We start from the raw sequence: 25,556 nt of genomic DNA on the forward strand, positions 1-25,556 counted from the left end.
GTGTTTTTGGTGTTTCCTTTATCCACCTCCTATAACTATCTTTAACGATACTCTACTCTCATAAAATCATTACCGACAGACAACAAATAAATTATGAATTTTAATCCATCTGGTATTAAACTCCTTTACATTTTTTGTTGGGTACTGAGAACGTCTCACTCTTTACGAACTTTACTTCAAAATAAAGCACACTATGGTTCAGTGTTAGTAAAGATACGTTGAAGCCTGCATATTCTTCATAGTATCTAGGTTGTTTTATGTAGCGGAACAAAATAACATCCATGTATATATGATTACACCAAAGTGTAGTTGTATTTATATTGTAAGTATAGATACGATACGATAAGACAGAAATGTTGGGCTAATAAAACATTTTAACAGCAAAATCACTAAATCGCAGCAAATATCAGCGGAGTTTATTCGCAGACCAATACTTAAGGAGCTATAGACCAGACGCTAGCTATATGACTTTCAGACAAAAAACCCAGATTCTGAAGATGATGATGCGAGTACTTCATTCAACAGCTATATCGCACCATACGGTGCATTACTATTGCATTGAAAGCATGCGTTAGTAACGATTCGTTGTATTAAACAATCACCTTGTTTCGTAATGCGTTCACATGGAAACTTTCAACTTTTTTGTTCTCAGTTCTCGAATAATATAGTGACGTTGATGCACTTAGTACATAGTATTAGCCTCAAAATTTATACTTTCCTCATATATCTGTATGCTAAAGTAGTTTTTAATCATCGTTTGTCTTTTATATTAATGTTAGGAACCATTGCATTACAAAGGGACCACAAGGATGTGTCTTTTCATCTTCATTTATTTAATTAACTGCTACGACGAGGCCACGGTACAACCATATATTTTCAAACCAATTACAGGGGAAGTTTTCTTTTCATTCAGTAATCTCCTAACAAATTTGGTGTTCCACGTTTCTCTACTGACCATTTCAGTTCGTTTGGAGCCAAAAGTGGCACTTATCACTCCGTCTTCAGGACACAAGTGGCCCATCGGGACCATGCGACCGCCGTGTCATCCTTAGCTGAGGATGCGAATAGGAGGGGCGTGTGGTCAGCACACAGCTCCCCCGGTCGTTATGATGGTTTTCTTTGGCCGGAGCCGCTAATATTCGGTCGAGGAACTTCCTCAATTTGGCATCACGAGGTTGAGTGCACCCCGGAAAAAAGTGGCACTTGATCCTTAACAATAAACAGTGAGAGATCATCCATATGAGTACTAAAAAAATCCGTTAAATTTCGATTACACGATAAATCACGAAAAAATTAAAGGGTGAATTTTAATCAAATACCTAAGGACTATAGTTAAGGACAACTTAAATTAGAACCATTACACTGAAAAAAATGTGGGAATACGAACAAAAGACCGCGTTTTATTACATAAAAACTTCGAAGATGCAACAGATCTACCAAAGAGATTGCTTTCACTACGCTTGTCCGTCTTCTTCTGAAGCTTTGCTGCACGGTATGGGATCCTTACGTGAGAGCATTGACTGAGGACATCGAAAAATTTCGAAGGAGGGCTGCTCGTTTTCTATTATCGTGCTTACTGGAGAGTGTGCCATGGCTGTGGAAAGTGAGTCTGACTGCAAGCATTAAAACAAAAACTTTTTCATTGAGGATAGATCTTTTCACAAAATTTCAATCACCAGTTTTCGCCTCAGAATGCAAAAATATTTTGTTGACTTCCACCACGTGTGGGACCGTTCAAATCCATGCGATGACAACTCAACGGCCGACCGCTGTGGCCGCGCGGTTCTAGGTGCTTCAGTCCGGAACCGCGCGACTTGTACGGTCGCAGGTTTCAATCCTGCCTCGGGCTTGGATGTGTGTGATGTCCTTAGGTTAGTTCGGTCTAAGTAGTTCTAAGTTCTAGGGGAATGATGACCTCAGATGTTAAGTCTCATAGTGCTCAGAGCCATTTGAAGCATTTTTTTCTAAGGTCACTCTAAGGCACACCAGTTCGACAACACCCATGCACCTTCGTCGAGCACTTTAAAAATGTACTTGTATAGAGACAGCCTGTCATTGACTGCTAGGCACCGGAGTAACAGGCAGTTATTTCGACACCTCTGAGTTGAGTGGCGCTTCGTCACTGAAATAATTCTGTTGCGGGATAATGCCTGTCCAAATTCTGTCAGCGCTGTTTTTAATACGCTGCAGATGTTTCGCCTGGAAGCCGTTGTACATCCTCCATACAGTCCCGATCTCTCTCCATATGATTTCCATATTTTTGGATCCGTCAAGAAAGACACTGGTACCCGTCGTTTTGCTTCGGACGAAGAGGTGCTCACTTGGGTAGGATCGTGCTTCCGTAGTCAACCGCAAAATCGTTCCGTAACCGTCTTGTCTCACAGTGGGATAAATTTATTAACAGTTCCGGTAATTACTTTTAAAATAATAAACAGTTTACTTATTTTTCCGTGTGTCTCGTCTTCATATAACTGCCACTTACATGAATTGTATGCTTTGGTTATGTGAGGATGTGACTGTTTTCACATGAGGATGGTCTGAGAAGATGTAAACGACTTTGTGAGAAAATAAGGAAAAGTCTGATGATCTTCGTGAGTATTATCTGTGTTCTGCCAAATACAGATGGAAAATTCCATTAATTTTATAAACACATTCCTTTAACTTTTCAGATTTCAATTTCTCCGTTTCGAATCTTAAATATTACTGTAGTTGTATATTTTGTTTCCTGCTTTTTTTCCCTCAGATAAGACGATAACATTTACTGTAAGATATTGCTTCCTTGGTTTGGCTCAGTCGTAAGCTAGTTGGCCACTTCACTTTTCATGAAATTATCTAAACGTAATTCGTCAACACAATGAAACCAATTCACGTTGAATCGAAATTTCCTTAAAAACGAATATAATCTACCACATGTACAGTTCGTGCAGTCCATACGTTGTTTATCAATATTTAAAATACTATTGACAATTTATGACGTGTGGATACAAGGATTGAGCCAAATACATAAATTATTGTATTTTACTTCACAAATATATTCTTACCAGGTGACATATTTTTTAGCTTATTTGTATTAATTTATACAAACAAGTGCTTCAGTGTACGTGCTACCTTCCTAGTTTACGGTCAATGTTGTAGGTCCAAGGCAGCCGCCTCATGTAGCCAAATTCTGAATCTCACTTTTGCTCAATGCAATTAATTAGTTTGTCAGATCGACGGAAGTTGATTGAAAATGCTTCATAAGAGAATGGGAGTAGCTTTTACCGCTACCTTGTGATTAACTTTAAAATGCTTCAGCTGGAAATCTTGTTAGAAACAAGTATAAAGTCTACGTATTCTCCAAGTCTCAATTAGCCTATTCTTTCCTCCACGGTCCAATTTAAGATATAATTGTTCACTACTGCCTAAAAGTGGGGCTGGGCTCGAAATCAAGAAATAAGTTTCCTGACGCAAGTACCTAACATTGTGGAGAAATATTGGTAATTAAATCTGTTTAATGTTCACTAGAGAATTAAGACTTTGGAATTATGTAAAAGGGAATTTTGTGTTTGGCACAATAAGAATTGTCTAAAATTATACTTATTTTATGTTGCTTACTGCCTTTCATACAAGCGAAGTCCCCGCAGGGAACATGTATTTATTCATTTATTCATGGCTCTCTTCTGTTCCAGAATTTGGAAGTGACGATTTCAACAGATTCATAAATCTTCTCGGAGACCAGGTTCGCCTCCGTGGATGGGACAAATATCGTGGTGGTCTGGATGTTAAAGGTGTGTTTTAAAATTAACATTGCTTTGTAGAATAATTCAAACAGCTGTGATTTTCAAGAAAATTAGTAATAAACGTTTGGTTGTCGCCGGCCGCGGTGGCCGAACAGTTCTATGCACTTCAGTCCGGAACCGCGCGACTGCTACGGTCGCAGGTTCGAGTCCTGCCTGTATGTATTCTGCCTGGATGTATGTGATGTCCTTAGGTTAGTTAGGTTTAAGTAGTTCTAAGTTCTAGGGGACTGATGACCTCAGACGTGAAGTCCCATAGTGCTAAGAGCAATTTGAACCATTTTTTTTTTAGTTGTCACTGGTTCAAATGGTACAATCTATAATTACTTTCAAGCTGCATTTATGCCGGTAAGGCAGCTTAGATCTTTCACTTGACTGCTGCACTTGTTCATCTAAGAGGATAACACTACTGGCTCTGAGAAGTGACTCAATAAATCAAGCAAACAACTAGAGAATAGACTTCAGAAAAATCCGCAGTAATTCTCGTAGACATTAGTAGGAGTTTGGTCATCAGAGTAAAGGAATTGTATAACTTTCTAATTCATTATTTAGAATGTGTTCTAGATAAAACAGAAATTATCACGTACCAATGAGATTAGGCTGATTCTAATAACCGTTGTATACTATACCAATGAGTTTATACACACTCTACACCAGACATAGCTAGATAATCATCGGGATTCAAACAAACCATAATTAGTAGAAATTGAGAGAAATAGCAGTCCTTTAGCGGCCTGAATATATTGTCTAGTGAAAGATCTACCACTGTGTGGTGAAGTGGGTTTAGTTATACAACTATATTCACAAGACATGATGGACGTGCAACTGCTCGAATTGAAGTATAGCGATGGGGCCGATGCTGAACGAGAAAAGAAGCAAGCGAACGTCGACAAAGAACTTCCTGTTACGTATAGCCACTGCAAAACTTCTTGAGAACCTGTACATAAAAGTTCAGTCGTGAAATTAAATCAAACACGAGATTGCTAATTTTCACACGAGCGAATATACATATTTCCTTATGAACATACATGTGTGTGCAAAAATGCAAAACGTAAGTAGTAAGATATTATGGATCCCAACAGTGACAAAACAAAACCCAAAAATAAAGATAAACACTGTCACGGAAATTGATTATCGACCTTTCTACAAATAACTCTATACTGTGACGAAACCAACCTTCCTGCCAATAAATTCTGTGTCCATTCGTTATCTCTGACTTACAAACCTAATACTACATGAAAATTTGCATGGAAGAGTTACTCTAAGTTTGCTACGCTGCCATTTGATAAAATTACTGGTGATTATTGCAGTTTTAAGCCACAGTTCACTGTCGTATCATCCACAACGCCCATATCAGTCACACAACAAATGATAGCGTTTCAGTTGCAACACTGTCTGCATTTAACACTGATATCTTATCAGTAAGCATTGTACATTATTCAACAAGTTCTTCCGAACGTTTCACTTAGAGAGCCTTACAGCACACAATCGCCATTATGACAATTCATATTTTAGATTTTACGACGTCGATGGACGAGAGTTACGTGTACGGTCACTTCACCCAATTTTATTTTTTTTATCTCATTTTGTTCGTTTTCGGTCCTTGTATCTGCTCTGGGCGGACGTCGAAAGACACCCGTTTCAGTTCGTTGTTGATCCATTAACTCAGTTTTTTTATTACAGAGGGCAGCTAGCCATCTGACCGTACACGCTGAGCTACCGTGCCGGCTACCTATCGGCACTGTTGATATCCTGCTACATAAAACAGTTTCTGAAATCCTATAGACGTTACATGTTGCTGTTATACGAAAGAGCTGCGCATTTCCACATACATCTAGCCGCGGCAAGCATTCTGTTGCAAATAACACAATTGCGCTGAAGGAAAACACGCTCAAAGTTTAAACACTGCCAACCTTATAACGCTGCTGAATATAACAGACATGAAGAAATTAATACCAATTGCTGTTCAACTCAATAAAGTAATAAAATTAATTTTAAATTAATATTTTTGAAAGCTGAAAGATAATTATTGCACCGTGGTAAGTACTGCAACGAGGCACAAGATTTTTAAATTTTTTAAAATGATTTTATTGTACCACTACTAGTTTGGGGCCTGAGACCATCGTCAGATGATAGCGTTGAATTCTATGCAAGTTTTACATTTGCGTCCTAAAATACGGGGTGTTCGAAGTCTCTCCGCAGTGCCGTATGATTGTTAGCCACGCGTGTTGTATGCCGCAGTGAATATACCGAAACGAAACTCAGTGAAATACAAGTTATTAATTTATTGAATATTCATTTTTACTTATAAATTTTCACATTAAATGTTGAAAGTGTCCCCCTGTTGTTGAATACACAATTCAATTCGTCTAATCATGTTTCCAAACACAAGCCGTAACATTTCTTCTGTAACAGAAGCAGTGAAAGTGTATATTGTAGTTTTCAATTCATCGATGGATTTTGGATGGTTTTTATAGACAGTTGCTTTCGCTGCAGCCCAGAAGAAAAAGTCATGTGGTGTTAGGTCAGGAGATCGTGGAGGCCAAAGTCCCTGTGAAATTATGCGATCATCAAAAGCATCAGCAAGCAGTGACATTGAAACGCGAGCTGTATGCGCGGTTGCACCATCTTGTTGAAAATAACCGTACAGTATTTCACTTAACACAAGTTCTCCTATGAATGGGTACAGAATATCACTGCAGTATTGTTGTGCGTTTATTGTTTCGTTGAAAAATATGGGACCAACAATTCGACGTCTAGAAATTGCAATCCAAACTCCTATTTTCACAGAATGAAATGGTTCCTCATGAATACACAATGGATTTGCTGTACTCCAAATACGAGAATTTTGCGAATTCGTGTACCCGGATAAATGAAACCATGCCTCATCAGTAAAAAACGTTTCATTAAGAATATCCCTTCCATTTTGTTGAACGAAATTTTTGGACCATTGATAATAATGCAGTCTCTTGCCACGATCAGTATTTTTCAGTTCTTGCACGACTGTCACTTTGTATGGGAAAAGTTCTAATTTTTTCCTTACAGCTGTATGGGCCGTTCCGACACTAACATCGATTTCCTGGCCGAGTTTTCTTGCTGACTTGTTCGGACTCGTGGACATTTTATCGGAAATATCGAGTAGTTTATCCTCAGACAAAACGCTAGGACGACCACTTCTCGTTACATCTGTCACTGGACCCGTACTTCGAAATTTGTTAATCAAATGTCGCACAGTATTGCGATGTGGGAGTGCTCTCTCCGGGCAAACTGAATTAGATGTTTGACGAACTGGAAGTGTGTATTTACCGCCAACTTTGAACACTTGTTCGACTAAAAACTCACGTTCTTCAATGGTAAGCATTTTAACAGTGACAAAAACGAAACAAACGAACAAAGGAACTAAACTTAAACGTTCACGTCAACACGTAACGACACACACCAAGGATACTACAGCCGCTGGCTGAGATAAACGAAACAGTGGAACATTGGGAGAGTCCACTTGAAGCGAAGTAACCCAGGCAGGCGAACAATCATACGGCACGCGCGGCTAGCAATCATTCGGTACGGCGGAGAGACTTTTTGAACACGCCGTATAACAAAGTTTTCATGATTACGTAATTTTACAATTACATATGCTCTATACATTGTGTTTACTTCACGAAAAGCCCTCCTTTACATATTACGAGACAGAGATTTGATTTTCTTTTACTATCCATGCTGACCATTGAACATAACTAAACACAAGATGGCGGACACACTTGTTTACACCGGCCGCTGATTTGATGTGCCGAAGAAAGTGATACGTATACCGATGTTTACCGATATGGCATCAAACACGTAATTTTATGCAGTTATACATTTAACTATTTAGGTTTGAAGATTCTGGTAATGGCCAATGGCAAATTTTCTTTCCGCCAGTTAATTGTTTTTACTATCATTTCAACTTATGGGAACTGCATGAAATATTGGAGGTGTTTCCGTACTGGGCTAAGTGAGCAGCGAATGTTGACTCACTAAGGTTTTTAGCCTGAGATCATCCATGTGTTCACGGTACTGTGCGTTGAAACTCCTGCCAGCTTGCCCAGTGTAAAATTTGGGGCACACAGAGCAATTTAGTTTATAAATACCAGACCTAAATACGTCAACTTTCGCTACTTACTTAGCTCAACACGAAGATATAAGCATCAAAGAAAACTTAGAGGTATTACATTTTACAAAACAGGAGTACAAATGAACTCGTTAGAGGAATTAGAAATAAACAACCACATTTCACAATAAGCCTGACTGCAATCTTAGTGATCAACTGGAACTAAAAAAAAAGGTACCTCCAAAATTTCATGCAGTTCTCATAAGCTGAAATGATAAAAATAACGTGCGGTTCTAGGCGCTACAGTCTGGAACCGCGTGACCGCTACGGTCACAGGTTCGTATCTTGCCTCGGGCATGGATGTGTGTGATGTCCTTAGGTTAGTTAGGTTTAAGTAGTTCTAAGTTCTAGGGGACTGATGACTTTAGAAGTTAAGTCCCATAGTGCTCAGAGCCATTTGAACCTTTTTTTATATAAAAATAACAATTAACTGACAGAGAGAAAATTCGTCATTGGCCGTTACTAGCATCTTCAAACCTAAATAGTTAAATGTATAACTGTATAAAATTATCTATATTACGAAGAAGTATTTTTGCAGTAACTCCGGTTGCGTGTCATATCTGTACACATAACACGTTCTTTGTCACATCAAATCAGCAGCCGACGTAAACAAATGTATCCGCTATCTTGTATTCAGTTCAGTTCAATGGTGAGCATGGACCGTATAAGATAATCAAAACTCTGTCTCGTAATCCGTAAAGGAGGGCTTTTCATGAAATGCCTGCCTCTGAGCACTATGGGACTTAACATCTTAAGTCATCAGTCTCCTAGAACTTAGAACTACTTAAACCAAACTAACCTAAGGACATCACACACATCCATGCCCGAGGCAGGATTTGAACCTGCGACCGTAGCAGTCCCACGGTTCCGGACTGCAGCGCCTAGAACCGCAAGACAACCGCGGCCGGCTTTCATGAATTAAGCATAATGTATAGAGCATATATAAGTGTAAAATTACGTAGACAAAAAAAGTTTGTTATATTTTAGGACGCATATTTAAAACCTTTTGTTAAAGTATGATCACAAAAACTTTATTATATTTTAGAACACAAATGTAAAACTTGCAATGAAGTCAATGCTAGCATCTGACGATGGACGCAGGCCTGAAACTCGTGATGGTACAATAAAAACATTCCAAAAAAAAACTTGGGGCTGATTGCAGTATTTCCTGCAGTGTAACTGCCACAGCTGCTGTGTTCTCTAACCAAAATAGCCAAAAATAGATAATTATTGTATTCACAAGTCGTAAACAACTGAGGTGCGTATTCGGAATATATTCAATCACGTATGTCATAACATACATGCCAACTTGAGAGCTCTTAACCTGGTATGCTACAACATCGTCAATATTTTTCACTGAATTCAATACCGTTATACTGCTTTCAGTGACGTATAATGTGGCAGAGGAAGACTAACATACTTATCAAAGTATTTATAAATCCACGAGCAATTTAATTAGAGATGCCTACCTAATACCGTGAACCAGCCGGATAGCCGCGCGTGTTAGCACGCCTCTCTCTGAATTCGGGGAAGCGCCACAGCCCCTAAAGGCCGGTTCCCACTACGGCGCAGCAGCGCGGCGTGCGGCAACGGCAGGGGCAAAGGTTTTCCGCTTTGACGCAGCGGCTCGCGGAATTGGCGTTCCCATCTGGCAGCGGCAGACGCTAGCGGTAGCCAATGACGGACAGCCACTGAGGTACGGGGCGGAACCCACTGAAACGCCCGGCGCATTTGATTAACTATATCTTACACCTACATGAAGGAAAGACGAAGTTTGGTGAAGACATACCAATTTTTCATGTTCTGTACAATGTACTCTTTCACATATTCCATTATTCATGTTTTCTCATTTCACCATAAACAAATTTCATGACTACTGTTCATATTTGTTCACTGTCTCCTAACACATTGAAACAATGTACGATAAAAGAGATTATTCAGATAGTTAAGCGAGACAAAAACTAAAAATTTCTTAAGAATCATGAAAGAATGATATATATTTGGAACAGAGTTTTCGAAACCAGATTTTAAATTGTAAGACATTTCCCGATGCAGACGCAAACCGACAATAATTTATTGGTTACGAGCTGCAGATTACAACTAAAGAGGCAGTAAACGGTAGCAAATTAAAGAGATGGAACTTGAATAAGTCAAGAGCCACAGTTTTTCGATAATCTTAAAGTTACCGTAATGCAACGACTGACTGAAACAGAGGAAGGAATCCGCTAGAATACGAATGGATATCTTTGAGAGAATAAGTGGTGAATGCAGCACAGTATGTGAACGGGAAAAAGGTACAGTAGAAATCGTTAGATAAAACATGATATATTAAATTTAATTGACAAAAGGGAAAAATATAAAAATGCAACAAATAAAGTAGGCCATGGGAAATAGAAATGTCTAAATATGACGTTGACAGAAAGACCAAAATCACAACGCGATTTTGCACTTGGAAAACATAGGTGAATGAAAATGAGAAAGAAGAAAGAAAACTTTGCTCAAAGGAGAAGCAACTGTCAAGAACTCATTTGGCAAGCCAGTACTAAGTAAATAAGAGAAGGCTAGAAAGTGGAAGGAATATGTTGAGAGGAGAGGGAGAGGGGTTATACAAACTATCATAAGCACAATGTTAGATTCCTGTGAAATGTCTGAACATGCAAGGCAATACTTATCCTACCACTTAGCTAAGTAGACAGGCTGAAGAACTGCAAAACTGTATTTATAGCATTTGCATGTTTAGAGAAAGGTTTTGACAATCTTAATTAAAACATTCTTTGAAGCTCTGGAGGTGTCATCGATAAAACACAGGGACACAAGATTTCAGCATATAATTCCTTAGGTTGACAACATGCACATAAACAAACCAAACAGGAAGGAACATGAGGTGAACACACTGTAGTTTCGACTGTAAATAAGGGTTTTCGGTAAAATGTCCACAGCTAGTGACAGAAGAAAAAAGAGCAAACATGAAAATGTGCTTATGTTCCATAAGCTAAGTTTTAGTTCAACCTCCAGCATGTGACCAGGTGAGGGGAAACGCAGATGTCCGCCAAAAACTCGATTAACTGTAAGTAACTAGTTATTCACGTAAAAAAAGATGTGAACTGTTTTATAGTCTGCAAATTTCACATATCAAAACAAAACTGAATCATTCTAGATTTCACCAAAGATGCCTTAAAGTAAAAGACGAAACGCGTCTTAAACAAATAAAGTACACTGAATCAAGACAAAAACGTTTGTTACTTACCAAAGGAAATAAACAGTTGCTGTAGATACTTAGCAAATTACATCTTATGAAATACCAGCAAATTAGTTTCGGTTTAACTTCTCATTCCACATGCCATTAAACGCCATTTAAAAAAATTCATATATCCATTCTTTTTAACTGTAGTTACTTTCGTATCTCGGTAGTTAAATAGATTTAGGATATTTATCATGAGCCGAAATACATGACTTTTTACAAGTTCTCATTTGCAAAGAAACACGTTTCGATTTTTTGAACCGTTTACGAAATTTGCGGTTGAAACAACCACATGGTTTACGACGAGCAGGACGAAGTATCGGTCGCATCGATAGCGACCCGCGCGCGGTCACCGCACAGCCCATCCGCCGACATATCATTCAGTATCTCGAGAACGGTGATAGCTATCGGTCTGCACTCAACTTTAAAAACAATTTCGATATGTTGACTAAATTTCATATGCAATAATGTATTACCTAAAATGAACTGTACGCAAAGTCCACGCAATGCGTTTTTACCTCTGCACACTCATTACAATTTCGTGTAATGGTTTACGTAAATGCGATACAGCAAGTAACCACGACGAATAACGAAAAGGAAATCGGTCCTTTATCGAGAGAAGATATCAGGCTGTAACATGCACAAGAATCAAATTTTTCTACCGAATAGTTTCCTTGAAATCGGATGATAAGTATTTCATAGCTGCCGCCGCGTCCGCGCCAGAGGTTCGGCGAAAGTTCGTGTGGCCCGGGGTTTCATATCTGACGTCAGGCTCAGCGAGTTCTGTGAATGGCGGCGCGGACCTGGAGCGCGGCACGCGGCAGCGGTTCGACATGTGCAAACAGCGACGCAGACACTGCTGTGCCGCGCCGCTGACGGCGGTTCCATGGAAACCACACCGCTACCGCGGGTTTTGACGAGCGGCAGCCCTAGTGCGAACCGGTTTTAGGCATCGCAATAAGGAGTGCACCCAGCCACCCTCCACCTGTAGCCTTGCCAAATCTAATAATTAACATGCCGACACCTTGAAGATAAGGGTAAAGCCCATGAAAAAGAAGAAAGAAGACCTACTTAGTACCCTTTCTCTCAGATGATGTTGGCAGCATGGTCACCACGACACACCATAATCGTTGGGGACCCATGCATGACCTCTCAACGACCACCGACTTCTTATTGAAAATAGTGGCCTTGGAAGCTACACAAGAAACCCTATTTTCGTGTAGTAAAACTCAAAACACTCTGATAAAATTCGAGAGAAACAGTTCGTGCACTTTCTTTTTGAAGATACTGATGTCGTGCGGATTGTCGTGCATAAAAGGAGGACACACATGACTGAGCACTTTGTTTGAATACCGTTCGATGGTGAGGGAATATGTCAAACATATTAAGGGACCGCCATACGATCACATGTAAACATCCCTCACATGAAAATATCTCCACTACCTGCTCAACCAGCGTCCTGTTGGCGAATTTCATTTGCAGTAATGGAAATCAGTATAAAGGCAGGCTGCCTACGAAAGTAAAAGTAAAATTTTCAATGCATACTTGCAACGAATTTATTATGAAAGTAGTAGATCCACATAAGACAAAACAGTCATCGCGGAATTACGTAGTTTCCTTCACAAAATGAGTAACAAAATGATGCATTTGCATTTCCTGGATGGAAATTTGTATAAAGGCACAGACTGTCCTGTTTTGTTATTGCATTGTTAGTACTTTGTCCATCCTCCGTTCTTTCCTACTACCTCAAAAATTCTCTGTGGCATTGATTTTGTTAAGGTTTGTGGTGCTTGCGGTGAAATTGTGGCCCACTCTTCTCGTATTGCTCTTTTCAGCTCACATACGGCCTCAAATTGCTTTCGGTTTCAACAAACACGCCTTGCAAATATCTCACAAAGATATTCCACTGAGTTCAAAATGGTTCAAATGGCTCTGAGCACTATGGGACTTAACAGCTGTGGTCATCAGTCCCCTAGAACTTAGAACGACTTAAACCTAACTAACCTAAGGACATCACACACATCCATGCCTGAGGCAGGATTCGAACCTGCGACTGTAGCGGTCACATGGTTCCAGACTGAAGCGCCTAGAACCGCACGGCCACACCGGCTGGCCCACTGAGTTCAAATCCGGGCTAATAGCAGTCCAGTCATTGACGTCTTTATCGCCAAATCACTTTTTAATTGTAGCAGAAACATCCACAGATGCATTATCTTGTTGAAACTTTAGACTTTCGTCCTCTAAGAAACTTCCTGGCAGATTAAAACTGTGTGCCCGACCGAGACTTGAACTCGGGACCTTTGCAAGAGCACTTGCCCGCGAAAGGCAAAAGTCCCGAGTTCGAGTCTCGGTCGGCCACACAGATTTAATCTGCCAGGAAGTTTCATATCAGCGCGCACTCCTCGGCAGAGTGAAAATCTCATTCTACTTTCGTCCTCTAGGTTATCATAAATTTTGACCAGTTCTGTCTCTAGGAACTCAGGGTAGATGTTAGAGTTCTTTTTAGTGTTCAGCCAAGGAATGCGTAATTTACCTTTAGCGCAGAAGGTTAACCAAATCATAACGCTTCCACCACCGAAATTTCTGCTCATTCTTACCTGCTGCTCTATACTCAGATAATGCCAATAACATTGAAATCCATTTGGCCCATCTAAATTAAACTTCTTCTCATCACTGAAGATCACTTTATCCCATTCTCAGGCCGGCCGGGGTGGCCGAGTGGTTCTAGGCGCTACAGTCTGGAACCGCACGATCACTACGGTCGCAGGTTCGAATCCTGCCTCTGGCATGGATGTCTGTGATGCCCTTAGGTTAGTTAGGTTTAAGTAGTTCTAAGTTCTAGGGGACTGATGACCTCAGAAGCTAAGCACCATAGTGCCCAGAGCCATTTGAACCATTTATCCCATTCTGAAGTCCATGATGTATGCTTTCCAGAAAACTCCAGTCTATCCTGTTTATGTATGAGTGATAGAGCAGGTTTCTGCAGTCGTTTCATGAATTCAAGAGGTTTGTCATTTGACGCTAATTGTCTTAGATGTTTGGCAGTTACTGGCAACCATAACAGGTTGAGAAGACTGACGGTCTGTGGCCCTTTCTTTGTGCAAAAGTAACCGTTGCGATGCTTCAGATAATTTTCCACTTTGCAAATATTTTACGTTCTGTCCACATTGTGCACCCAACCAAACGAAATTATCAGTCACTGTACTTGAACGAAACAACTTCTTGGCGATTTGACGATTAGAGAGACCCATGTCCTTGTACACACTGATTTTTACTTTTTTATTACTTGAACACTCTTTTGACATCGGAGATGAAGTGTGCCACGTGTCGGGCACCCAATATCTAGTCGAGATGAAACTTGCTGAAATTGCGCGTCTTGTCCACCTGACCTCCCGCCCCCATGCCATGTTGGCTACATCGAGAACAGCTGTCAACCATATTGTCACGTTACACGCCGAACTATTCCACCCGTCGAGGTGACAAGCTCTCTCTCTCTCTCTCTCTCTCTCTCTCTCTCTCTCTCTCCCTCCCTCCCCTCCCTCCATCTCTCTTCATCCCAGTAACTATAACCAAAATTCAAAATTTCCGTTGTGGCTTCATGATTTACTCTGCTTTTCTACTTTTACAGGAGATATGACTGGCAAGTACTCAATCTACACAATGTATGAAGGTCACGAAATAATGTTCCACATTTCAACAATGTTGCCATACTCTAAGGAAAACAGACAACAGGTACGTACGCTGCTTTTCTTTTATTCAGTGTCCCATGAATATTTGTAGTCTGTACATTGAATTCATAACTGTGTAATGTAAAATTACTCACTACTAGCTGAGTACCTTGTGTTGCCCAAGTATATATTTACTCTAATCTTCTGTTAGTCCATCTCCTCTTTCCCCCTCTCTCCATCCGTCTCCTTCTTCATCCCCACTCTGTCAATCTCCTCCACCCCGTCTCTCTGTTCACCTTCTCCACCCCCACTCTCTGTCTATCTCCTCCTGCCCCTTTCTTTGTTCATCTCCTCCTCCACCTCTGTCAATCTGCTCCTCCTCTCTCTGTCCATCTTCTCTTCCCCCCTTTCTTCGTCCACCTCCTCCCCCTCCCCCTCCCCCGCACTCTCTCAATCTCTCCTCCTCTCACCTTTCTCTGTCCATTTCCTTTTCGCCCTCTGTCTGTTCATCTCTTCGTCCCTCGTCTCTCTGCCTTTGTCTTCCTCCCCCTGTCTCACTCCATCTTCTCCTCTTTCATTTCTCTGTCCATCTCTACCTCTCCCCTGTCTCTGCTCATGCCCCCCTCCCCTCGCTATGTCTATCTCCTGCTGTGCCAACCTCCTCATTCCTCTCGTTGTCCGTCCATCTCCTCCTATCTCTTCTCTCTGCTCGTTATCACGCTCACCCCAACAGGAAGCTGTTGGTCTTCCCCAGTATTTATTTCCAAATTGTAACTAATATGTGTAGCAAATTTGCTTGAAGTCGTTGCAGGGTTTACGATAAGCTGATTACCCGTGGCTTTGCCCACGTGCGCACATGTCAAATATATTTCACATAAATTTAATGTATTTCACATATTTTTGTACACACATTTCACCTGTATCTCTAACGAATTTCGTCGTTCAGTTTCGTATTCACACAGCTCAATGTTTATGACGCCATATCTCCAAACTATGTGCTATGCAATAATACAATTTTGCAGGTACATCCAGAGGTATATGTAGCTACTGTCTACAAATTCTGTCGTGAACAGCGGTTGTAGTAAGGAAATAATAAATTAAAACGTCATGCATCATGCAGCATTTCTACTGCATGAACAGCGAAAATGCAGTAAGCAATAAATGTTTTTCCTTTCATCACTTAGTTGGGGTCATCATTAAGAAAACGTTCCGTAAAGATTTGAAATGTTGTGTAAAATTTGTTGTATGTCTCTAAATGCTCTCATTCTCAATTTCTGGATTGCTAAAGTGCAGGGATTTGCACTTTTGCACCGTCAGTTGCACCCCTTTGATAGGTAGGTCGATCTTAACCCCACAGCTGTGATTTCCAGACCGTAAGTAATATGTGTGACAAGTTTCGACAAGTGGTTCAGGAGAAGATGTGGAACATAGTCAAATACATATTTAAGTACACTATATGACCAAAAGTATCTGGACACCTGGCTGAAAACGACTTAAAAGTCCGTAGCGCCCTCCATCGGTAATGCTGGAATTCATTATGGTGTTGGCCCACCCTTAGCCTTCATAACAGCTTCCATTCTCGCAGGCAAACATTCAATCAGGTGCTGGAAGGATTCTTGGGGAATGGCAACCCATTCTTCACTGAGTGCTGCACTGAGGAGAGGTATCGATGTCGGTCGGTGAGGCCTGGCACGCAGTCTGCGTTCCAAAACATCACAAAGGTGTTCTATAGGATTCAGCTCAGGACTTTGTGCGCGCCAGCCAATTACAGGGATGTTATTGTCGTGTAACCACTCCGATGCAGGCCGTGCATTATGAACAGGTGCTCCATCGTACTGAAAGATGCAGTCGCCATCCCCTAATTGCTCTTCAACAGTGGGAAGCAAGAAGGTGCTTAAAACCTCAATATAACCTTTGCTGTGATAGTGCCACGCAAAACAAGGATGCAAGCTCACTCCATGGAAAACACGACCACACAATAACAACCGCCTCCGAATTTTACTATTGGCACTATACACGCTGGCAGATGACGTTCACCGAGCATTCGCCATACCCACACTGTGGCATCGGATCGCCACCTTGTGTACCGTGATTCGTCACGCCACACAACGTTTATACACTGTTCAGTCGTCCAATGTTTACTCTCCTTACACTAAGGGAGGCGTCGTTTTGCATATACCGACGTGATGTGTGGCTTATGAGCAGCCGCTCGACCATGAAATCCAAGTTTTCTCACCTCCCGCCTAACTGTCATAGTAAATGCAGTGGATCCTGATGCAGTTTCGAATTCCTGTGTAATGGTCTGGATAGATGTCTTGTCTGCCTATTACACATAACGACTCTCTTCAACAATCAGCGATCTCTTGTCAGTCAACAGACGAGGTCGGCCTGTACGCTTTTGTTGCGGTACGTGCCCCTTCACGTTTTTACTACATTGTCACATCGGAAACAGTTGATCTAGGGATGTTTAGGAGTGAGGAAATCTCGCGTACAGACGTGTGACACAAGTGGCACCCAATCACCTGACACGTTCGAAGTCCGTGAGAGCCGAGGAGCGCCCCATTCTGCTCTCTCACGATGTCTAATGACTACTGAGATCGCTGATATGGAGTACCTGGCAGCAGGTGGCAGCACAATGCACCAAATATGAAAAACATATGTTTTTGAGGGTGTCCAGATACTTTTGATCACATAGTCTACATCCATTTTATGACATGTATGGGTTCTCCTCGTCCTGAGGGGGCCGAACCACACAATAACCCTGAAAGAGTGGTTCGGTGTGGGGCGGCGGAGGGTTGAAGTGGACTGCGGTAGTCGTCGTGGGGTTGTGGACCACTGCGGCTGCAGCGAGGACGGAGCCTCCCGTCGTTTCTAGGACCCCGGTTAACATACAATACAATCTCAACTCACAGGCAGTTCATAGAGACACGTGCCAGATGTGGTCGATGATTGTCTTGTTGAGAAACCACACCACGATAACGTGGCAAGAGAGGTAACACATAAGGACCCAGGATGCCCGTAACATACCGTTGTGCAGGCAGAGTTCCCTCAGTCACTACCAGCCCTGTCGCGTACCCGACAAAATACCACATAATGACGCCAGGACTAACACCGCATTAACGCTCTAAAACATTGGAAGACGGTCGCCGCCGTACTCGCCGGGGTCGTGCACAGCCGCGATTGGTCGCAGAGCATCGTGCGATGTTATGAACCGACTCTCCATGCTTCCCGGCCACGGCACCACTCCAGAACAGGAGGAGATGGACGGACAATGAGAGGAATGAGGAGGTTGGCACAGCAGGAGATAGACATAGCGAGGGGAGGGGGGCATGAGCAGAGACAGGGGAGAGGTAGAGATGGACAGAGAAATGAAAGAGGAGAAGATGGAGTGAGACAGGGGGAGGAAGACAAAGGCAGAGAGACGAGGGACGAAGAGATGAACAGTGGAGTGTAGTGGTACTAACGGCAGCCTACGCATATAACGGTAGTTCCCTAGTCCGGCTGCTCCTAATCTCCGACCAGTGACGCGGGATGACACAGGATATTGCGGGGAGTCCATGTTCTCGGATGGCAGGCGCTGATTTGAACGGGATTACGATGTTCTAGGTGCAAACATGGTGATCCTCTCTTCTGGTGGTCGGACGTGGTCAATCGGAACCTTGGTGATTGGTGTGCCTACTTGATGTTCCCGTGCTGTCCAACATCGGGCCATTATCACATCCGAATGCCCTCAGACCTGAATATTGGAGCATTCGAACAACCGGCCAAATGCAGAGCTACGACGCCCCTTTCAGACTCTGTCAGGTGCTCGCAACACTGTCCCACACGAGTATTTGACATCCCCGTTTTCTTCACAGCGATCACTCAACATATAGCGCTTTTCACGTCCCTAAAACGCTATCCCGGAACCAGGTACCAATTTCATGGTAGCGGCAACAAAAATTCAATTTTCAATATCTCACATAGTTACTTACTGAATTTAAAAATTTAAAATGCTGTTATAGTATACTCATTAAGAGGTACAATTTTATGTTGAAAGTCGTAACGTTCAAGTGTAACGTTCTTTTTATTTGGAAAAGTTCACGATTACGTAGAATGAATGTCTAAATTATGAAATGGGTATTAAACTCGAATTATCGTGTTGCTTGATCTAAGTGCAAGTGGTGTGCTTACTCTGTGTTATTGTTAGCAAAACTTTACACGAATTGTTTGGGTAATGCAACTCCCAATACCAATAAAGAAATACAGTCACTGAAAAATACATTCAGCCCCTTAAGCACTGAATCCTAAGGCCCTGTTGAAAACTAATAACTTTGGTCCCTGTGCACATAACAAATAAATTAAACTGTCTTACCTCTAGATCAGCAACGGAGTAACGCGATATATTCTGGTCTCTCATAAAAAAATATAAATATACTAGATACAGGTTCAGCAGTGTGCAGTGCTGGCCATAATACTTGAAATGCACATGAAATGCATTTGGCTGCTAAATGAGAACATTTAAGAAAATCCAACATCTTTAAAATATATATGACCTGGACAGGAAGGCGGTATTGATTATGGTGAATTACTAACATTGGGATTTTTTCTACATCTACATCTACATGGTTACTCTGCAATTCACACTTAAGTGCCTGGCAGACGGTTCATCGAACCATTTTCATAATACGTCTCTACCATTCCACTCTCGAGTGGCACGTGAGAAAAAGGAACACCTAAATCTTTCCGTCCGAGCTCTGATTTCTCTTATTTTATTATGATGATCATTTCTCCCTACGTAGGTGGGTGTCAACAAAATAGTTTCGGATTCGGAAGAGAAATTTGGTGATTGAACTTTCGTAAATAAATCTCGCCGCAAAGAAAACCGCCTATGTTTCAGTGACTGCCACCCCAACTCGCGTATTATATAAGTGACACTCTCAGCCCTATTGCGCGATAACACGAAACGAGCTGGCCTTCTTTGCACTTTTTCGATGTCCTCCGTCAATCCTACCTGGTAAGAATCCCACACCGTGCAGCAATATTCGAGCAGAGGACGGACAAGTGCAATGTATTGGTTCAAATGGCTCTGAGCACTATGGGACTTAACATCTATGGTCATCAGTCCCCTAGAACTTAGAACTACTTAAACCTAACTAACCTAAGGACATCACACAACACCCCGTCCAAGTGCAATGTAGGCTGCCTCTTTAGTGAGTTTGAAGCATCTTCTAAGTGTTCTGCCAACAAAGCGCAGTCTTTGTTTCGCCATCCCCACAATATTATCTATGAGATCTTTCCAATTTAAGTTGCTCGTAATTGTAACTCTAGATATTTAGTCGAATTGACATCCCTTGGATTTGTGCGATTTATCGTATACCCAAAATTTATCGGATTTCTTTGTTTAGCAAAATTATATTGCAAGTTAAGTTTGGCTTTTCAAAAAACATCTGACGGTTGAAGTTACATTACTCACAATTTATTCACAAACAATGAGATTTAAACAGCAAGTATTATCTAACTTCATTAGTCCAACATAAATGTAAATCATCAAATTAAACAAAGCTCTGTTAACAAATCTTAGAAACATTACAAAGCGAAATATCTAACTTGCCTTTTTATAAAAACGGTTTACGTACATTCTGGGGTTATTCAACAATTACAAATTATCAGCTAATTCATCTATACTAACGCGCTGGCAAAAACAGAAACCATAATTATTTAACATCTTTACCTTGCTTACATGAAGACTTCTGCTTCCAAGTTCAAAATATTGACATACGTAAGTTAATCTAACACTTGGTGGCTTCACACAGCACACCACAAAAACTGCCTAAGCGATCGTGTTTCCCTCAGACAACTGTGCGCCGAGAGCTCTTTTACTCCAACACTAACAATATCTCTGGGTCTGCGATATAAAGCCTGTCAAAACCAAACATCGTTTATAAAATCATATTCGGGTGCCACATACAAATATGCCCCAGTATACTCCTTTCAAAGTTTAACACAATAAGAGAAGTACTACAGTTAGAAATTGTGTGTTTGTCTCGAGGCAGCGTAACTGATTGCGCGCAAATAGTTGAGAATGAGACCACTTAGTGACGTCCGATGAAGTTGACACGTAATTTAACATTTCCACGAAACCTTTTATAGCTAGCACTGCACAGAAAATGGTAATAGGAAAAAAGTTTAACGCTTATTACATTTTCGCTGTTCGTGCAGTCACCTTCAGGCATGACGTTTTAACTTATTACTGCTTTTCTAGTAACTCTACATGCAACACAGTCTGCAGACAATTCCACGTATGTTACTGAATGTATCTGCAAAATTATATCATTGTGCGACACATAGTTGAGGCGATATGACGTCATTGTCATTTAGATACGTGGTAAACTACCTTTTGCTTAAAAGGGCGCGTAGTAAAACTTTAATTTCAGTCATGACGTTGTAATTTATTACTTCTTTACTGCTAGTTCTATTCGAAACACACTTTTCACGCAACATCTATTTATCTTACTGAATGTACCCGCAAATTTATATCATTGCGCAATACTTAGCTCGGCAGAGATGACTTTATATTTATTTAGATGTTTGGAAAACTAGCTTTTGCTTAAAATTGAGCACAGTAAAACTTCAACATAGAACATGACGTTTTAATGAATTATTTATTCACCAACAACTCAGTTCGCAACCCACTTTGCATACAGTATCTACATATATCACTTAATGTTTCTGCAAAATTATATCATAGCTCAGGAGATATGACGTCGTAAACACTGCGATAGTGAAAAACTAGGTTTTGCTTAAAATGGAGCTCAAATTACCCAGTACATATTCATCAACTGTTTCATAATGAGAGCACTTAACGACTCCCAAAAAACTTTAAGCATAATTCCAAACCTTTCCTAAACTGCTAGAGGCAAATATTTAACACATTAACTCATTTGTAATCAGACGTTTGAAGATGTTGTATACATGGGAGTCCGATTCAAAATAATGGATGTTTACTGGTATAACCTACCAGGCTTGGTAACAACACTAAACGCGAATAACACTAATTCACGCTGGTGGCTGTCCTACTTGTCACGGAGAATTGCAAGTCTAATCATTTATGTACCTGCCAATACGTGAACAAACTTACATTTAAGTACGACAGTGTCTTCTGGTTGCTTCCCTTTTCTTTGTCAGACAGTATATTTTACTCTTGTGTTGAGAGATCAGAAGCAATCACAGTAACGGGTGCCCGGGAAGTAAGAACGAATTTGCATTTGGCGCCATTTTGTTATATGACGGTTGGCAGCCGTGGTTTTTTCATGTTTGGTATATGTGACCCTTCCCATTAGCAACTTGATAACTTTTGTGTGGTGAGCATTGTGGTTTATTTTCGTCATTGAGCAGATGACAACTGAGCAACGTATCCAAGTGATAAAAAGTTATTACAAAAACAGTGAACGTCCCACGGCAACCGTTCGTGAACTGCGTGTGATACTCGGACGCAATGTCGCTCCAATCGAATCATCAGTTCGGAAGTTTGAGACCACGGGCTCTGTTTCAAACGTTAAGAAAATAGGAAGGCCATGTTCCTTTCGGACAGAAGAAAATACTGCTGTCGTGCGTGACTGTGTGACCGTAAGCCTCAGAAAATCGGTTCGGCGACGAGTTCAGCTACTGAATTATCACCAAGTTCACTGCATGAAATGCTTGCAAAGGTTCTGAAAATGCATCCGTACAAGATTCAACGTACACAAGAGATGAATACTGCATATCGTGGAAAGAGACATCGATTTGCCCATTGGGTCGTGGCTCGACAAGCGGAGAACGAGAACTACACAAAAAGAATAATTTCCTCAGATGAGGAGCACTACGTCAATACGCAGAGCTGCAGAACTAGGGGTAACGAAAAACCGCGAGTGACTGTGGAAGATGAGACGCATCCGCAGCGCACGACTGTGTGGTGTGGGTTCTGGGCAGGAGGAGTGATCGGCCCATACTTTTTTCGAAAATGATGAGGGGGCTGCCGCCACTGTGAACGGCGACCGTTACCGAAACGGACTGATTTTTCCCTCTTATTGATGAAAATGACAATTTTTTGTTTAGACAACATGGTGCGAATGTCACACGTTCCGTGAAACGATTGTTCTGCTGAATGAAAAGTTTCCTCAAGAAATTATCTCTTAGCTGAGCAACCAGGAATTGTCTGTCAGATAATGCGATTTTACGCCTTGTGACTTTTTTTGAGGGGACTTGTGAAATCAAAAGTGTACGTGAAAAAACCCCCAAACAGTACACCAACTGAAGGGTGTAATTAAAAGTGTTATTAACGGCATACCACCAGACGTTTGTGAACGCATCATCGAGAACCTCACTGAACGCATTGCTCGTTGCCGAGCGGCCTTGGGTGGGCATATGAAGAATATAATTTTTCATACATAATTAGAAGTTACTTAATGTGTCTGGAAAAAAACATTAAATTTTCAATAAATATTGTATGTTCTATAGCACTTTAATATTCCTCCCTACTTCCCCGGACACCCTCTATTACATTTATTAATTAGTCGGTCACTGGTACTGGCCAGATTAGAGCCTCCAGGCCTGTCTTTCATTGGAGCACACACTTCATATTTTACAACGTAAACTTAAATCCTTTCGTGTAGTAGTGCAACGAACCATCCTTCAGTGGTGGTCGCATACGTGTTAACCCTGCTGTAGCGACCCAGTCTGGCAGTCATCGCTGAGCGGAGTATCGGAGAGCTTAAAGGGCGATAGTTAAGGATACTATTGCAATTATCATGCAATCTCGACTCTCACTTCCTGAGAACAACACGAAGAACTATAATTATCTCAGGTAGCTTTCAGAGTCGGGCATAATACACCTCCTTCAGTTGAAACTGTACACATCACATTTCAGCAACAGAATGCCGATCCACATATAGGTAGGAACTTGCAAGCTTTATTCGAAGAACGACGAGTCCTCTGTTTCCCTGACCTCCACGCTTGTCTGACGTGTCGCGCATCAGACATATCAGGATACAGTTGGTCCCCTCCTGTTCTTTACGCCCCACAAGAAGGCACTGCTGAGGATTCGCTTGCAAATGATTAGGAAGGAAAGTTAGGGTTCAATTTCACGTCCATGACGAAGACCGAGACCATTAGGAATGGAGAACAAGCTCGAAATGGACAAGAATGGGAAAGGAAATTGGCCGTGTCCAATGAAACTATAACAGGTGTGGGATAAACATCGTGAACTATTATCCGGATGACCGTGCAGAGATTTGGGCTTCGCCTCTCCCGAATGTGAGTCCACAGTCTCAAACAGCTTTAAGGCAAACTACCCATAAACATATCCTCACCCACTTTGATGCCACGCCATGTCATTTAGAAACTCTGATGGTAGCACGTTGGGGCTTCACATCATGCTGACTCTTGAAAGTCAGAGATAATTTACCCCTTTGTAATATTTAATATTTGTGTATTTTCTCGTGCCTTTTCTGTCATTTAAAGATGAATTCAGAATCATATATACTTTTCACAAATGATAATGTGTTATAACTATAGTGGCTGAACAAGAATTATGACCGTAAATGATTGTTTATTTATTTACGCGTCTAGTTCCGTAGGACCAGATTGAGGAGCAAATCTCCAAGGTCATGGAACGTGATGAAAAGGAGAAAGAGAAGAATGATAGGAGGAGCTTTCAGAGGTCTTCATAAATACGTAACAAATTATGAGAGACTGCAGAGGGACTCTTTCAGATGTAAAAACTAAGCTGCCATTATTTCTACTCTCAGAACAGTATTATAGGTATTTCATTTCAGTTTTAATTACGCAACAGGTTATGATTCCATCTCGCACCTACTATACAGTGAGTCGACCGCAGTTTCTATACATGTCCTCCGGATAGGGACTTGCCGACAGCGATCAATGTCAAGTACTGAGATGACTACATCGCTAAATAGAGAGTGTTTTGGCTCTGCCGCGCGGACTGCAGACTAGCCAATGGTTGCTAGTTGTTTACCCGGATCTCGAGTTTGTATAGCGAGTCACCTTGAGCCGCGGGCTTTCCATTCTGCTGCAAAAGTTAGAGCCGAAACTACTGTCGTGCCCTGCAACAACCGCTTTATCACCGCACAGATTCCATCCCTGTACACGTGTTCAGCTTTTTGTCAAGCCCGTGAAGGAGACCACAAAACATGAGATCTAGCATTCCTCCTAACACTTTTAGCGTTACTATACCGGAAGGAGTCACTGAAATTCTATGTACGGGTGCTGTGACTAAGGAAATCAGAATACTAACCTACGCACTGCGTCGATTGAATGGCACCAGGTAGTTAAAATTAAAATGTAGCTACTTACAGAGCTCCCATGTGGTCTCTGATTGTCGTATTACAGCGAAACTTGGAAGATATTCTAATGCGTTAATGCGGAACCGATTTACTCTAGAAAAATATTGTTCTAATGTTGGCCATCAGCTGCAAATCTGGCGCTGTGAATGAGAGAAAGACGTATAGAAATGTTTCCATATGTAATGGATTAGAAAAGGGTCATGGGCAGAAAGGGTCAGACAAGTGGAATCGGCATAATTTTGATTTTATTATTAACCGCCGCTTACACGATTTGTTCAATATGAGAACCGGAGACGTCGACGAAATGTTTGATCCGTAAAACGACGAGATCAACAGTTGCTCGCAGCAGTTCCGGTGGAATCTGAGTTGCGTGTCCCTGTGCACTGGCCTTCAGATCAGATA

At 41.3% G+C, this 25,556-nt stretch overlaps 1 protein-coding gene across 1 annotated transcript in view; it reads left to right on the forward strand.

Moving 5' to 3' along the window:
* The window catches only part of LOC124555947 (GTPase-activating Rap/Ran-GAP domain-like protein 3), a 694,419-nt gene that overhangs the window by 517,023 nt on the left and 151,840 nt on the right, over positions 1 to 25,556 (forward strand). Inside the window, exons 9-10 of the mRNA XM_047129996.1 lie at positions 3,669 to 3,767; positions 14,793 to 14,896. Of these exons, the coding sequence (XP_046985952.1) occupies positions 3,669 to 3,767; positions 14,793 to 14,896 (203 nt within the window). The remainder of the gene's footprint in view (positions 1 to 3,668; positions 3,768 to 14,792; positions 14,897 to 25,556) is intronic.

The sequence above is a fragment of the Schistocerca americana genome, chromosome X, assembly GCF_021461395.2.
Source record: "Schistocerca americana isolate TAMUIC-IGC-003095 chromosome X, iqSchAmer2.1, whole genome shotgun sequence".
NCBI classification, from domain to species: Eukaryota; Metazoa; Arthropoda; class Insecta; order Orthoptera; family Acrididae; genus Schistocerca; species Schistocerca americana.